Consider the following 16,477-nt stretch of genomic DNA (forward strand, 5'->3'; position numbering starts at 1 on the left):
ACCCAGGAATTTTGTGTCTTCAACTTTCTGTATTGGTTGATCTCTACATTTTATGTTAATTTCATCGGGATTACTTTGTGCTGTATGGAACCTCATATAATGAGTTTTATCTGCATTGAGCGAGAGACCATTTGAGGAGAACCAATTTAAGATGTCATTAAAAACAGTATTTGTAGTTTTTTCAAGATCATGATCAATCAAATCGTCAATTAGAATTGTGGTATCATCGGCAAACAGGGTAAATTTGCTGTTTGTCTCAGAACAAAGAGGAAGATCATTAATAAAGATGAGGAAAAGCAGTGGGCCCAAAACGGAGCCTTGAGGCACACCACACGTTATCGTGCCCCATTCAGACGAGGCAGGTTCTCCAGAAGAGCCATTTAGCATTACAGTCTGCTTCCGATCCTGTAGATATGATTGTAGCCACAAGCCAACAGTACCACCTAAACCATAGTATTCTGCCTTTTTCCAAAGAATCTGGTGGTTTACACAGTCAAAGGCTTTCGTAAGATCACAAAAAATACCCACTGGAGACATTTTTTTGTTAATGGCTTCCAAAACTTGGTTGCTGAAAGAGAATATTGCCTGTTCAGTACAAAGACCGGCACGAAACCCAAACTGATTTTTGCTTAAGATACTGTGGATGTTGAGATGGTCTACAATCTTCCTGTGCATGAGTTTTTCTAGAATTTTCGAGAAGGTAGTTAATAGGGATATTGGGCGATAGTTTGTAACAATGCTTTTATCCCCTTTTTTAAAGAGAGGAATCACTACAGCCAACTTAAGTCTGTCAGGGACAATCCCATCTTGTAGGGATGCATTGAATATGTTGCATAAGACGGGGCTAACAAATTTATAACAGTGTTTCAGTATTTTACTAGAAATATTGTCCACACCAGCAGAATTTTTATTTTTTAATGATCTAATTACTCTTATGACTTCGCTTACAGTAACTGGAGGTAAGGATAACTGTGGGATTCTGTTGCTAATAGCTTTCTGTAAGAGGGACAATGACTCTTCCATAGAACCATTACAGCCTGTCTTCTCTGCTGCTCTCAAAAAGTGGTTATTAAATATTTCTGCAACCAACTCAGGTTTCTTTATGATACTGCCCCCTGTATTAATCTCTACCTGAGACATGTTCCCTGTTGTCCTGCCAGTTTCCCTCTTTATTACATTCCATATAGTTTTAATTTTATTTTCTGAGCTTTCAATTTCTGATTTTATGCACATACTTTTAGATTTATTTATAACCTTCTTGAGAATGCTACAGTAAAGTTTGTAGTGTTGTCGTTTCTTTGGATCATTACAAGTCCTGAGAGAACTGTATAACATCCTCTTTGTTCTACAAGATGTTATTATCCCTGTAGTGATCCAAGACTTCTTGGCATTGCCTATATGACTATTTCTAACTACTTTTTTGGGAAAGATGGACTCAAATACAGACATGAATTCATTTAAAAATGAATTGTACTTTTTGTTTACATCTGTTTCCCTATAAACTCGGCTCCAGTCTATCTCTTTTAGGCTATCATTGAATTTTTTAAGGCCCTGTTCATTTATTATTCTAAAAGATTTCCAAGAATGCTCGGAACTGTTGCACACACTGATGTAATTGAGCCTAAGCAATTGACCACCATGATCTCTTCAGTGATCTTCAACAAGAATAGTTATCTTGTATTGCAAGAATAAATTTGTTTGTATTTTCTACAATACGCTGAATCATTGTGTCACAGGTGAGGCATTTCCATGAATCTAGAATATTAGTCACGATTTTTGCAGGTCCGATTACTCCAGGCAGATGAAGTAAAATATTTAGTTTACCTCGTCTTTGCCTGTTCCTCAGCTTTTTTTGCCATGACCAAACCTCGATTATTTTTTTATTTTTCCATGAACAGCTTGAAATGTCGATTTTGTGCTCTAATCTTCATCGTCTTCTCAGCTGGACTGAGCATTCAGTTCCGTATCACAATCTCCATCTCTTTCCGATACGTGGTCTTCTTCATCAGTGTCACTGCCCTCTGTAAAACTGTTGTCCTCATCATCCTCATTGTTGGTATCTCGCAGAATTGCATTTATCACAGCTTCAACATCCAAAGGATTGTTTAAATTATACATCTCTTTATCCCCCATAGTACCTAAGAAATAAATATGAAACGAAACTGAATAAATAACATGGCACAAGCATTGAAGTTCACGCGTATCAGACACATACAATTCAGTTTAATTTCATTGTTGATTCGAGACACATGCAAATTCACCATGTACACAACTTTAAATTACTAATAAGCATTAAACGTTTAACAATAAATAATGGAAAATGCAAAGTTAAAAACTTACACGGAGAGAGCGCTGTGTTGTGTGTGAGAGAGAGGAGACGCGGCCCCTAGTATTACTAGGGCCGCGTCGGGCAAAAATCAAGATTGCGCAATAGCTGATAAGGCGCTTATGAATGGGCGCCCAGCCGTCCACATCCGCTGCGTGCGCCAGGACTGATGCTATATAAGGAGCACACTGTCCTGCCAGCGCATTCACTCTTGTGTGAGTGAATAGCCACTGAGGCACTGCTTCTTACAATGGTTCGTAGACGTTGTTATCGTCGTCGCCGGCGATTTCTTGTCTACAAAACACTTGTAAATGTGGACGGTACTCTTGGTAACACATGTTTCATATCCGAGGAATACGCGCAACCCTCCGTGTAAGTTTTTAACTTTGCATTTTCCATTATTTATTGTTAAACGTTTAATGCTTATTAGTAATTTAAAGTTGTGTACATGGTGAATTTGCATGTGTCTCGAATCAACAATGAAATTAAACTGAATTGTATGTGTCAGATACGCGTGAACTTCAATGCTTGTGCCATGTTATTTATTCAGTTTCGTTTCATATTTATTTCTTAGGTACTATGGGGGATAAAGAGATGTATAATTTAAACAATCCTTTGGATGTTGAAGCTGTGATAAATGCAATTCTGCGAGATACCAACAATGAGGATGATGAGGACAACAGTTTTACAGAGGGCAGTGACACTGATGAAGAAGACCACGTATCGGAAAGAGATGGAGATTGTGATACGGAACTGAATGCTCAGTCCAGCTGAGAAGACGATGAAGATTAGAGCACAAAATCGACATTTCAAGCTGTTCATGGAAAAATAAAAAAATAATCGAGGTTTGGTCATGGCAAAAAAAGCTGAGGAACAGGCAAAGACGAGGTAAACTAAATATTTTACTTCATCTGCCTGGAGTAATCGGACCTGCAAAAATCGTGACTAATATTCTAGATTCATGGAAATGCCTCACCTGTGACACAATGATTCAGCGTATTGTAGAAAATACAAACAAATTTATTCTTGCAATACAAGATAACTATTCTTGTTGAAGATCACTGAAGAGACAGACACAGTGGAAATGAAAGCCTTATTCGGGCTGCTTTATCTCACTGAGATGTACCACACGAATCGTCTGAATCTCAACAACTTATGGTGAATGGATGACTTCCTAACCATTGTGAGTATAAAAAGATTTAAGTTTTTAATGTGATCTATTCATTTTGATGATGTGAAAACAAGAGGAGAATGAAGAAAAACTGACTGCCTAGCTCCTATAAGAATTAATTTTTGAAGAATTTGTTGTGAATTGCCAAAAATGCTATTCACTTGGTGAAAAGTCACAATCGATGAAAAACTTGAGGCTTTTCGAGGTAGATGCAGTTTCATAGAATATATGCCAAAAAAAACAAGCAAATATGGCATAAAAATTTCTGCTATAGTCGACTCTTGGCTATTTTATACATCTACTATGGAAATATACACTGGAACCCAACCAGATAGTCCATTTAGTGTAAGTAATAAACCTTCCGACGTTGTGAAAAGGTTAGCAGCACCCATTTTCTACAGTGGGAGAAATGTCACAGCACAGTTGGTTTATGGATTATGATTTGGTAAAGGAATTGGCATCAAATAAATTTCATTCTTTGGCAATTATGTAAAACTAAGCCTCGAATTCCTCCAGAATTCACAGCAACCAGAAAATGAGAGTCCCACTCAAGTCTGTTTGATTTTTACAAAGAGGCAACACTTGTTTCATACGTGCCAAAAAGTACAAGAATGTTTTGTTGATATCCAGCCGTCTCAACAATGGAAAAATTGATGGAGGAGCAGGTGACCTCAAGAAACCAGAAATTATAACTTCTTATGATCACACAAAAGGAGGCATTGACACTGCTGACAAACTTTGTGGGTCTATCAACATTGCAAGAAACACAGAGTGATGGCCTTTGGTGGTGTTTTTTTGGATGATGAGCATTGCTGTCATAAATTAATTTATAATCTGGAAAGGAAACACCAGCAATAATCTCAAGAGTAGAAAATATCTCAGATATCTTTCAAACAAACTTGTCCAGGAACGTGTAAAAGGAGAAGTACTAAAGTAACTGGAGACTCCGTGCAAAAGTTTTAAATGTGTTGAACACAGAAGATGAACACCAACAGCAACGAAGAAGAGGAGAAGAAGATCAACCTCAGGAGCCTCTGAAAAAAGATGTAGGCCATGTTTAGTCAGTAAGAGAACGAGAATCAACCATTTCAAATGTGAAATACGAGGGTAATCCCAAAAGTAAGGTCTCCTATTTTTTTATAAGTACATAGATCTGTTTATTTCTACAATGGTTTACATCAGTTTACAGCTTGAACATTTAGCTATTTTTTGACATAATCACCATTTCTGTCGATGCATTTTTGTAGACGCTGTGGCAGTTTTGTATGCCCATGTCATACCAGCTCGCTGCCATGCTGTTCAGAAAGTTGCTGTTCAGAGAGTTGCAGATGAGTAGACCAGCATATCAGAATCTGTGTGTGATGAGTTTACGGTCTTTAACTTTTATTGTACATTTATTGTGGTGTTAACAAGATCATAAAAGTTCCAGATGCTTGTATGTCCCAAATATAAAACCATTTTAATAACAGTGGAGACCTGAGAAAACAATTTTCTTTTTGCAGCCACATCGTGTTGTGATGCCTGATCAAGCATCAGTGCGGAGCCGAGCACGCCATGCTGTGGTCTTCTTTGTGCACCCTGATAACAACACTCCCCTCACTCCATTGCCAAGTCATGTACAGCTGACAAACAACCCCTCACCAATACTTCCAGGGTCTGTCCAGACAGCCTATCAGTACCTACAGATGCGTTTTGGTGATACATATGCATGACAAGTAAGTGAAGATTGTTGTTAAGGCATGGAAAATCTACCAATGAAAAACAGCCTTGACACAGTACCTGTTATTGTAGTAAATAGTTTCTTTTGACTTCACTGAACTTTCATATTTGTCTGTTTTATGAAGGTTGCCTCCGAGAAAGCATTCAGTAGGCCTACACAAAAAATTTGTCCAAAATGAACTGATTTGAGAGCTACTGCTGATTAATTAATGCATAAATGAGAACCATCTTCTCATGTTCTCCATCACCCTTTCTTAAGTTTTTTTTTCCGCTGTATGTTCTGCTGCTTGTACTTTCAGCATCAAGTGGACTTTCTGGACAGTAAATAAATAAATTGTTTATTTGTCCATAATAACTTAATGGTTGTGGACATAGTCAGTTTACAAACACAACAATGTTAAAAAAAAAGTTAAGAAGTAAAGATAAATTATACACAATAACATTAAAAATCCTTGATGGGTTACAAACATTTATCAGTTAACAGTTGCTTTAATTTTGTCTTAAATATGTTTCATTTTAGCAATTTTATATTATTTGTCAATCTGTTATAAAAATATCTTCTAGTAGAAAATGGACTATGATGTGTTGCTCTCGAACATATATGTTTTATGTATCAGACTCTTCAGAGAGATGTGTGCTACAAAATGAATATATTTTTGAAAATTCGATTTTTAAAATTTTTGATGTCGTATCTCAAATGCTCAAGGGAGGGGGGGCTGGGATTTCCACTTTTCTGACAGCTATGCATTAATCGCCTTGTAGAACAATGAAGTTATTTGTGTCGGTTTGCTAAAGAAATTTGGCTTTTATTAATCTTTTTCGCGGAGGCGGTCAACATGTTTGAAACAAAGTGTTTAGTTCCACACTATTGGCTAATTTCAACTGCTCACTGCATTTCAAGTGCACATTTTCATCTTCTAGCACGTATGGCATTATGCCATAATAAAGAATCAAAAATGAGTTAATACAGTACTGGTACTCCAAGAAAATTTACATCCCGAAACCCACTCTGAAAAGCTTAATGTCATGTCGAGGCCTACTTCATTGGGAATTAGGACAGACGAATGTGCTTTTTAAGTATGCACTTTAAATGTGCCGTTTTAGTATGGTTCACAAAATTCCGATGCTCTTGGAGTATCCTCTGATGTCTTTTTTCTTTTGTGACATAATGTAAGATCTTCTAATGTTTTACACGTAGGAACATACGGGCTTCCTGCGTCATAGCAGCTGCCAAAGTGTGGTGGCGCCTATTATCTGGCACTCTCTGACAACTACTGGAACGAGCCTAACAAGTCGTGGGAAAATATTGCGAATGGTGGTTTGAAAAGTGTTACTTTCAAAGTAAATTTCCTTTTACACAAGTTGAACTATGTGTGAGTGTACAATGAATTTCTTAAAACACAGAGCGTTTGATGAAGAGCCACTTAGAAGTATTTCGAGCACGGATCAGACATTCATGTCGTCATTATGAGAAAATTGATGTAGTGCTACGGGAAGCTCTCTCTCCTCTGTAGTAGCTATTTTATTTTTGGAAATCTTTGAGGACAAGTCACTGGAATCGGCTAAAAGTGTTACTGGCACCTATGTGTGATATATATCTTAAAGTGTAACACGCGCAAAAAATATCAACATTATATGCGAAAACTTAGCTTCTCTTGCAGATTATTAACCTTAGAGATCAATATTATATGTGAAAGCTTTGCTTTTCTTGTATCAACACTATGCATATTAATTTAAAACATTAACTTTTCCTGTTCGTGTATCCGTGCTACATAAGTGATGTTGCTATTAGCTGACTACATCACGTGTCCTGTGTTCTGAATATCCACTGTCATCGACTGGCAGGATCATGTGACATGAGCTATGACTGGCTTACAAAAGCGCATCACAATCTCAATTACAATGATTCGGAAAGTAACATGCGGTGTTTGGTGGAATTTGAATTTATACTTTCGTAATATGAAAATATGCAGCGTACATGTTGCTGCACATCAAAAATCTTTCCAAAAGGAGTTTTCTTCCCTGAGTTTCATTTTCTAAAGTGCCGGGAAATTCTACATTAGTGTATAAAAACATAATCATTCAAAGGATTGATAAGTTTTACAGTTCCGAGGGAAAATATACTGTCACTTAATAACACAGAAAAAGTGTGTTTACATCTGGTAGAAAGTGTATTTTTAACCATGTGCCATTGTAATTCTGAGCTATTAGTTTTGCTCACTCATTGGCATTTAATGGTTCAATTTCTTTCAGAATACTCTCATCTATAGTATGAGAATTCCGATTTTCTGGATTAACAAAGTTCCAGAATCTTTCAACACATTTTCCCACAACAACATAATGCAAAACAATAAGCAACTGAAGTTTGCAAGAAACATCTGTGCTTTCATCCGCAATTATTGCAACATAATTGGCATATTTTATTTCTTTACGAACTTTGTCATGGTAGAGTTCCAACGTGCACTGTAGCAGTTCGTTCTGAACGGTCTTAAAAATGCCTATGAACACTGATGTGTTAATGAGATGTAATTGAAGATGTGTATCCAGTGCCATGCTGAACTGAATTAGCTTGTAAAAATTTTGAGAGGCATCTGATTCATCGTGGCCCCTGAGAGCCAGTTCCAAAGCACCAGTTCACAGTTTACAGTTACATTCAATATACATCTATTCTATTCTACACATTTGTTGTGGCTGTCAGCTGTTTGTCTATATTGCGAATCTAATTTCTTCTGAATGTTGGTCTTGCCTAGAAATGAAAGACTAGGCACATTATTCATGTGTCGCTTTGACATTTCATGTATTTTCATTTTAGACCATATATGCCTAATATCAGTTATTCCGGTCTTACACCAATGAACATCTCTCCCCCCCCCCCCCCCCCCCCCAAAAAAAAAAAAAAAAAAAAAAAAAAAAAAAAAAAAAAAAAAAAAAAAAAAAAAAACTGTTGCTTTCTTCACAGCCACAAATCCATTTCTTCTTTTGGTATTTTGGTAAATTTCTGGATTGCACTTACGGCATTGATTTTTTTCATTGCTGCTACAAATTCAGATTCAGGAGTGGCCTACCTAGTGTTTTTTTATCTGAGAGTTCTGTTGCTAAATGACGTTTTTAATAACCCATTTACTTTACTTTTCCCTTACAGATAACACTGTGCATATACTCTATATACCCGGTCAATTACCTGTCCTCGCAATAACTACGTGTTTGTACAGAACTGTATTACACGAACGTAATGAGTATGAACAGAAATACTACACCTTTGTATGGAAAACAGATGCTCAACATGCAGTGAATACATTAGTTTCCTTTTTTTCTGCAGCAAATAGCCTTGCTGTTGGTAGATATACCAATATTGAAATAATGCCTCTTAGCTTCAAAATCTAAGGGCATAATTATATTCAAATTGCAAATAGATATTTATAATGAAAGTGTATTATTTCTGTATTCAATTTAATTAAGCATTAATTAGCATTTAGAAATGCATTAGCATTAACTTGCAGAAAGATTGTAAAAATGGTTACAAGAAATCTGTGCCCCGATGTGTTCTAACATGATCCCTAGAGATGGCAGATCATGCTTCTATAGATCCTGCACTTTACTGCTCTCTGGCGGAAGGAACATAAAACTCTGAGCCAGACCTCTGCCATAAGAAGCATGTAGAAACCAGTGGCCGAGCCTTTCACACAACACTTATGAGGACAGACGGTGCCAATCTGCAGTTGGCTCCAGGATTCAGAAATCTACCATGCAAGTGCGTGCAATGAAACGTGCCTCTTCAAATCAGAAAATACATATTCCAAAATAATGTTTTATGTGCAATTTGCATATGTTTCTCTTTCTTTCTTTTCTATGCAAGTGGTGCCATGGCACAGTGGCACTACCTCAGAAGCCGCCCCTGGCTCATAGTCTTGGCAGTCTGCTCTCTGGCACAGATTACGCTGAATGCAAGCCAGCTCTGGCAGGGCCCCCATTGCTCCGAAGTCTGGACAACCTCATAAACAACCACACATGCAGCGATGGACCACATCAGCATCAGAGTCATTGGCCAGCTGTAAACATTGTTTTCTTTGCCATGCAAAAGCAGGTGTCTCATTGGCACGCAGTAAGCTACATGTGCTGCAGAGAAGTACACTTGCAAGAGGTGTACTTTAACAGTTCTAATGTTGTTATGGCCCATCCTATGGAAGTTAGTGATAAATCTGTGGAAATTTAGAATCTTCAGGACAAAACACAGCAAACATACCTTGATCCTTTCACAGCATATACCCTGTGAAATTAGTTTTGGACATTAGTGCAGGCAGTTGAGACAAACCTATGTTCCTGTGGATGCTATCAGGGGAGCCATTGCTAGGAAAAGTTCCAGCTTTATTTGCTTACAACAAAATCACTCACCCAGTAAATTTTCTTGCAGGAACAGAGCCAACAGTGAACAATATTTTTGAGATAGATTCTTCTTCTCATGCTTTTGGGTTCATGATTCTTGAAATTGCAAGGGGCTAAAATGAACTTGTGTAAGGGTACTTCCAGGGCACCCTGGCACTCAACCTCTCAGGCAATAAAGTTGAACAAAGTAGAAGATTATGTCATGGCTGCCACTTACTAGGAAATGATGTCCAACACCACACTTAACATCTGCTGTGGTCTTCTAGCAACATGAAAGACCATCCTGACTGAAGATCCCTGCTGTTCAAAGCGACTGCAGGGCTACCCATCACCGCACTCTTGTGGTTGCATCTACCGCCACAGCATGTCATTGCAGAGGCATCTCCTTTCCAGGTAGGCACCTGGGCATGGGCTGACGAGCTTTGATGCTCCCCAAGATGGATCCAGGACAATCCCTGCATGCCACATGCCACAGGTTCATGATGCATCTTCTGATCTCTCTTCAAATATTTCTTTGACACAATCATTACCTTCATCTCTGATATTCTGTACAGTAGCTGCCAGTTTCTCCACTCTTGGCATACCCTTTGGACCAGTGGTGACTCATATAACTCCGTATCAGGTGTCATCCTGTGCTGTATTTTCGAATCAACCTTCTTAGACTTTGATCCACCATCTACTCCAACTCTTCTGGACCAAAAACCAGTTTATGACGCCATTCCAGTGCTCTGGGTGTTTGCTGGTAATTATTGTCTGCATTGTCACATTACTCCTCTCTTTGACATGCCTAAGCAAAGTGACTCTGTATATGGTGGCATGACAGGGTATGCTCTTCTCGCTTGGTGGTCACTTTTAGTGGGGGTGGGGGGATGTAGTGGGACCACCTATTTTTACCATGGAAACTGAATAACTAGTGCAACATTACTACCTACTACTGTAGCCATTACACAGAAGGCACTGATTCTCAAGTGTGGCCTGTGAGAGGACCAAACCAGACTCCAGCATATAAGCCATCACTAGGTCGATCTGATGCCCTCTTCTCTGTGTTTGTGATGATATGAGCAGTGAAGTTTGTCCTATGAGTGTTATTGTATTGCCTACAGTGTTATCTGGTGTACTTTATTTGCAATACGGTTTGACCAAATTTATATTTATGTAAGGAGGAAGAGAAAAAAAACTCGTAACTCAGAATTACTTAGAAGTCCAATAAAGATATGATAATACACATCATATTTATCATTGGGAAAAAAGAAAGAAAGAAAGCGTATAGGGGGTCTACATGTGTAAACTTTACAATCAACAAAGATAGAGTTCTGTATTAAAAGAAAAAATATCATTCGCTCCTGTTTAGAGAAATTAGATACTATATTGTAATTTGGCATGTTGCACTGTATAAATGGCAAAGGTACAGTTTTAAAGGGAAAATACATTGTTTTGAACTTCATCCTGATTTAAAGAAATCAGATAATTTGGCTTTTTTCACTTTTTGTGCATTTAGTGTACACACCTCATTTTACAAACTTCTTAATGAATTCAGATTTTGTAATATGTGCACACTTTGACTGCACTTAACACTTCATTTAGTTTAGGTGTTTCAAGATTCAGGTCGTCATCTCCATCTCTATCACTGTCACTTGAAGCTGGTTCACCTTCTTGATCATCACCACATTATTGGAACACATCAGCAATAATCTCCTCATCCTATAGTTCCACAAACGTGGTGAGATTATCATCAAAATATACAAAACTGCCGAAATCTGCACCCTACAGTAGAGTTAACTCATTACCGGACATGACTTCACTGTCACCACCACCACCACCATCGTCAATGGCAGTCCCTTCCTAGAGCTTCCTAGAAACAGTTGTTTATTGTGGAGGATAACACCAGCTGCCAGGCAGCCAAAAAAATTCCACGGCTTGTGGTAAGTTAATGGAGAGACTCTCATTACCTGCATCTGTCAGTTCTTCAACTGTTTTTTTCAATAATGAACTTTGAAATTTGCAATAATGCCCAAATGAAATGGCTGTATAAAACTGTATAGTTTAGAGGGAAGAATTCCACTCAAACATTTTCAAAACTATTTAGAGTGGATGTTCTGCACATTGATCCATAAGAAGCAGGATCCTCTTCTTTTTAAAACCACTGTTCTGTTAAAATCACAACTATCCAAAAAATGTATTGGATTCATAGGATTCATCTTTACACCTTTGAAACACCTCAGATTTTTAGATTTTGCTGACACAAGTGGGTGACTCGATCTGCATTTGTGGCGAGAAGAACTGTCATATGAATTTTACTTTTTGTACCTCCATAACATGAGCCACACTTTGCAGCTACTGTTCTACTAGGAATCAGACTGTAGAGTAGACCAATCTTGTCACAGTTGTAGATGTTATGAGGTTAACAATCTCTTAATATACTCAGCAGAACCTCATCAATTCAGTGTTGCATGGTGACATTGTTCACAGCTTTCAATTCACCAGAAATTGTTCTCCCCATGATTCCATGATGATATTTAAAGCCTTGTAACCATCTTGATGAAGCCTTGAAATCAGCAGTGATGTTCATACTTCTGGCGCCTTTGCTTTCAGCATGTCACCACTGATCAATAGAACTGCAACCCATTTTTGTTGCAACCATGTAAAAAGTGCCTTTTCCAAATCTACATACCTCCTTCTTGCTGATAGTTGTGTTTTGTTGATTTTGTACCCAATCTTAAAAACATGTTCAAAATACTATTTCTTTTGCTGATGACATACATACTGTAGTACAGGCAACTCCTAAGCCTGATTGTGTGGATCAGCATCCAAACTCTCGTATGAATTTTACTTTCTGATCTAGTGTGCAACTTTCCCTTTTTCTGTTTTCCATGGCTGATCAGATGTGACTGAATGATAGAAGCACTTTTCAACAATAAATGTCAGCAGGCAGCTTTTAACTTCTCGATTGTTACCACAAAAGAAATTCCTGTATTGAAAACAACAATGCTGGGAGTGTCTTTGTTTCCATGCTACTTACTCTGGTTAACTGTCTTTGTCCCCATGGGACTGACCACTTGCTGTACTTGCATACATCAAGAAAGTTAAGGAAAATATCACAGGGAATTTATTTCACTGGAATTTGTGGTCTATAATAGTGAATTACAAAAAAGGCATTGCATATATGTATGGTTTAATGGACGTGTTTTTAAATTATATTTTAATGGGACTGTAGTGACCACAACCAACTGTGGGAACGCCGTGGGCTGCAGATCGGAGCTGCCAGGCGGGGAAGCCGCCGGCGGTGGAGCACGCACCACCGGGTAAACACAAGGACGAGTCGGACGACAGACCAACGACAACCGACCGCAACCAACTATGACTGACGCAACAAGGAAGAGATAAACAACGGAGGTTTGTAGAAACCACAACACCAAACACCAACAGTAAATCCACTCGGAACAAGAGCCAGGCAAAAGTCAACAACGAGCAACGAGAGAAACACAGTACCGCTGAGATAGAAACTCAAACCAGAGCGAGTACCAGACTGGCTGGACTAGGGCAGAGCGGGTCCCTATATACGAAATCGGAGGGAGCGGCTATTGGCGGCTGTTTGCACGTGGCGTAACGGTGGCGCCCTCGCTGCGCGAGAGCCACTGCGCGGAATAGCCGCCGCGGATGCGGAGCCCTCTATGGGCTGACCACGTCCATATGTTCTGGCACATGTTCAACTTCCGCGGGGTGAGGTACTAGATCCCACCCCCCCGAAATTGGCGCATAGGGGCGGAAATGCCCCGGATGATGCCAAGGCGGGTGGAACGAGGGCACGGGTTGTGAGACGTTCGGAAGGACCACTGGGGGAGGAGAGGGCAGACAGTCTGCGGCATCCATCAAGGTGTCACCAGAGGGCAGGGGGTCAGAGGGCGTCTCTATACCCTGGCGTGGCGGAAGGGGTGTCTACCGAGCCGGCAAGGAGATGGAGGTGGAAGGGGAGGGCTCCACCTCGAGGGACGTGTCTGCACCAGGAAGCAGGGAAGGCAGTGGGGGAGGAATCAAGGCAGGGGCCCGAGGGCGGAGTTGGTTACGGTGGCGACGCTCGAGCCCCCTGTGTGTCTGTACGGTCGTCACACGCTGCCCATGAGCCGCCGTCACTGTAGCGGGCATCCATGCAGGTGTGCTGCCATAGGAGCGGGCCCACATGGCCATGTCTGGGGTGTAGCGCTGGGAGGGGCGAGAGTGGGGCCCAGAAGGGGATGGTGTCAGCAAGTGGAGGAGGGTCCGAGGTTGTCGCCCGTGAAGGAGTTCGGCAGGACTATGAGTGGCCACCGGTGTAGGGCGGTAGGTGCTTAGAAACAAGGTGAGGGCCGAGGTGGTGGCTGACAGCTCCACTGATTTCATTAGCTGCTGTTTGAAAGTGCGGACCAGGCGTTCCGCCAGGCCATTGGATGAAGAATGGAAGGGGTGAGAGCGAATGTGGTTGATACCTTTAGTGGAGCAAAAGTTCTGGAAAGAGGACGCCGTGAATTGGGGCCCATTATCTGTGACCAACACCTGGGCCAAGGCGGTGAGGGTGGCGTCAGTGGTGGTGGGCGCCATGCAGACCACGTATGGGTATTTGGAATATGCATCAATGATGAGGAGCCACATGGAGCCTAAGAAGGGGCCTGCAAAATCTAGATGGATCCTGTCCCAGTGTTGGCTGGGTGTTGGCCAGGGCGCGAAGATTGTGGAGGACAAGCCTGATGACGCGCACATACTGTGCAACCATGAACCAGGTGCTCAATGTCGCCAACGATCCCTGGCCAATAGACATGTCGTCGAGCCAACGCCTTCATGCGAGACATCCCCCAGTGTCCGCGGTGTAATAAGTGCAGGACGCGGTGGCGTAAGTCCAGAGGGATGACCAGCCGATGGGTGTCCGAGTCCGTGGACAACAGGAGGACATCCTCCATCACCGAAAGTCTGTGTGAGACATGACGCCATGGGCTGAAGTCAGTTTTCAAACGTCGGGTAAGGTAGGGAGGCCAACCATGGGTCACATAGCGGAGGACTTGCCGCAGAATGGGGTCCCTGCGCGTGGAAGCGGCGATGTGCGACGTAGCAAGGCATCTGCATTAGTGTGTTGACTGGTGGGCTTATAGCGGATTGTGTAAGTGTAATTACGCAAGAACAACGCCTAGCACTGAAGACGCTGAGCCATCCGTTCTGGGAGGTGCGAATGGGGCCCGAAAAGCGACACTAAGATCTTGTGATCCGTGAGGAGGGTGAACTGCGCCCCAAACAGGTAAATGTGAACTTTTTGAAGTACAAAAATAATGGCAGGAGCCTCCTTTTCGATCTGAGAGTAACTCCTTTGAGCAGGGGTTAACATCTTGGATGCATATGCCACAGGTTGTTCCGACCCATCCTCATTCCTGTGTGCCAGGACTGCCCCAATCCCGTTCACTGAGGCATCGGCCGCCACCACCAAGGGACGATCCGGAGAGAAAGGTGTAAGGCAAGGGGCAGATTTCAGCATCATCTTCAGGCGGGTGAAAGCCTGATCGCAGGCAGAAGTCTACATGTAAGGTACCCCTTTGCAACGCAGGCAATTTAGAGGATGCGCGACGTGGGCGGCTTGGGGTAAGAACTTTAAGTAATAATTGACTTTCCCCAAGAATACCTGGAGTTCAGATAAGTTTTGTGGATGGGGAAGGGCATCGATGGCCGCGACATTGCGGTCCGAAGAGCAAATGCCATCTTTAATGAGCCAATGCCCTAAGTACTCCACTTCCGGTTGAAAAAAGCTGCACTTCTCCAGCCGACAACGTAAACCCGCAGCCTGCAGGGCGTGAAATAAGGTACTGAGGTTGCCCAGATGTTCCTGGCACGTGCGCCCCGTGACTAAGATATCATCGAGGTAATTGACACAAGCCGGTAATGGTTGCGTAAGTTGCTCGAGATACCGCTGGAAAATCGCAGGGGCAGAGGAAATGCCAAATGGAAGATGCTTGTATGTATAGAGATCGGAAGGCGTGTTGATGACGATGATGGCCTGCGATTCCTCATCTAACGGCAATTGGTGATAGGCTTCTGCCAGATTAATCTTAGAAAGGTACTCGCCACCGGCCAGTGTAGCGAGAAGGTCTTCCTGTCGAGGAATGGGATAAGTTTTGACCAAAGACTGAGCATTCACCGTAGCTCCAAAATCCCCACAAAGACGAAGCGATCCATTGGGTTTCTTGATGACCACTAAGGACGTTGCCCAGGCACTCGATTGTACTGGCTTGATAAACCCCGCAGCCTGTAGCCGATCGAGTTCCTGCTTGACGGCCGTATGCAAAGCTACCGGAATAGGCCGAGCCGACAAAAGCGAGGCCGTGCGTTCAGCAGTAAAGTGATGTGTGCCTGGAAATTGGAAGCGCAGCCTAGGTCTGCTGAAAACAGGGAGGAAAAGGACATGCACAGATCGTCTAGGCCCTGAAATGGAACCGTAGTTGAAATGAACTGCACTTCGTCTTGAATGGAAGAGCCAAACCGCGTAAACGCATCTAGTCCAAAAATGTCCGAAGCCGACGGCTGGTCCACCACAAATAGGGTAAGGGGCCAGGGAACGTTTTTGTAGATGGCCATAACAGAAAACTGCCCACGGAGAGGGATGGACCTGTCGCCGTAGGCGACCAACCTCTGAGAGGGTGGGGACAATTCTTGAGACCCGAGACGTGCGTACGTCGTCAGATTGACCAATGAAACGGTGGCCCCCGTATCGACCTGGAAACGGACGTCCTCGTTAAAGATGCGTAGGGTGTGGAATAACTTTTGAGCCAATGTGTCGGTCCGAGGGGCGACTGCGTGTAAAGCGTGGACGGCCTCCTGTTCGCCCGCAGGTGCGGGACGGGGGCGGGTCGAGCAGCCACGAC

General features: G+C 41.8%; 1 protein-coding gene across 3 annotated transcripts in view; it reads left to right on the top strand.

The window, feature by feature from the left end:
* The window catches only part of LOC124794965 (2-oxoglutarate-dependent dioxygenase frbA-like), a 188,016-nt gene that overhangs the window by 158,920 nt on the left and 12,619 nt on the right, over window positions 1–16,477 (top strand). The window contains exon 7 of one of the 3 annotated variants that reach the window (XM_047258690.1): window positions 5,000–5,212. The exons of 1 other annotated variant lie outside the window; for it this stretch is intronic. In XM_047258690.1, the coding sequence (XP_047114646.1) occupies window positions 5,000–5,209 (210 nt within the window). In that variant the 3' untranslated portion in view covers window positions 5,210–5,212. Of the gene's footprint in view, window positions 1–2,655; window positions 2,699–4,999; window positions 5,213–16,477 lie in introns of those variants that run through there. One more of the 3 variants, XM_047258698.1, reaches the window with a different exon arrangement.

Source organism: Schistocerca piceifrons, chromosome 1 (assembly GCF_021461385.2).
Source record: "Schistocerca piceifrons isolate TAMUIC-IGC-003096 chromosome 1, iqSchPice1.1, whole genome shotgun sequence".
In the NCBI taxonomy this organism is placed as follows: Eukaryota; Metazoa; Arthropoda; class Insecta; order Orthoptera; family Acrididae; genus Schistocerca; species Schistocerca piceifrons.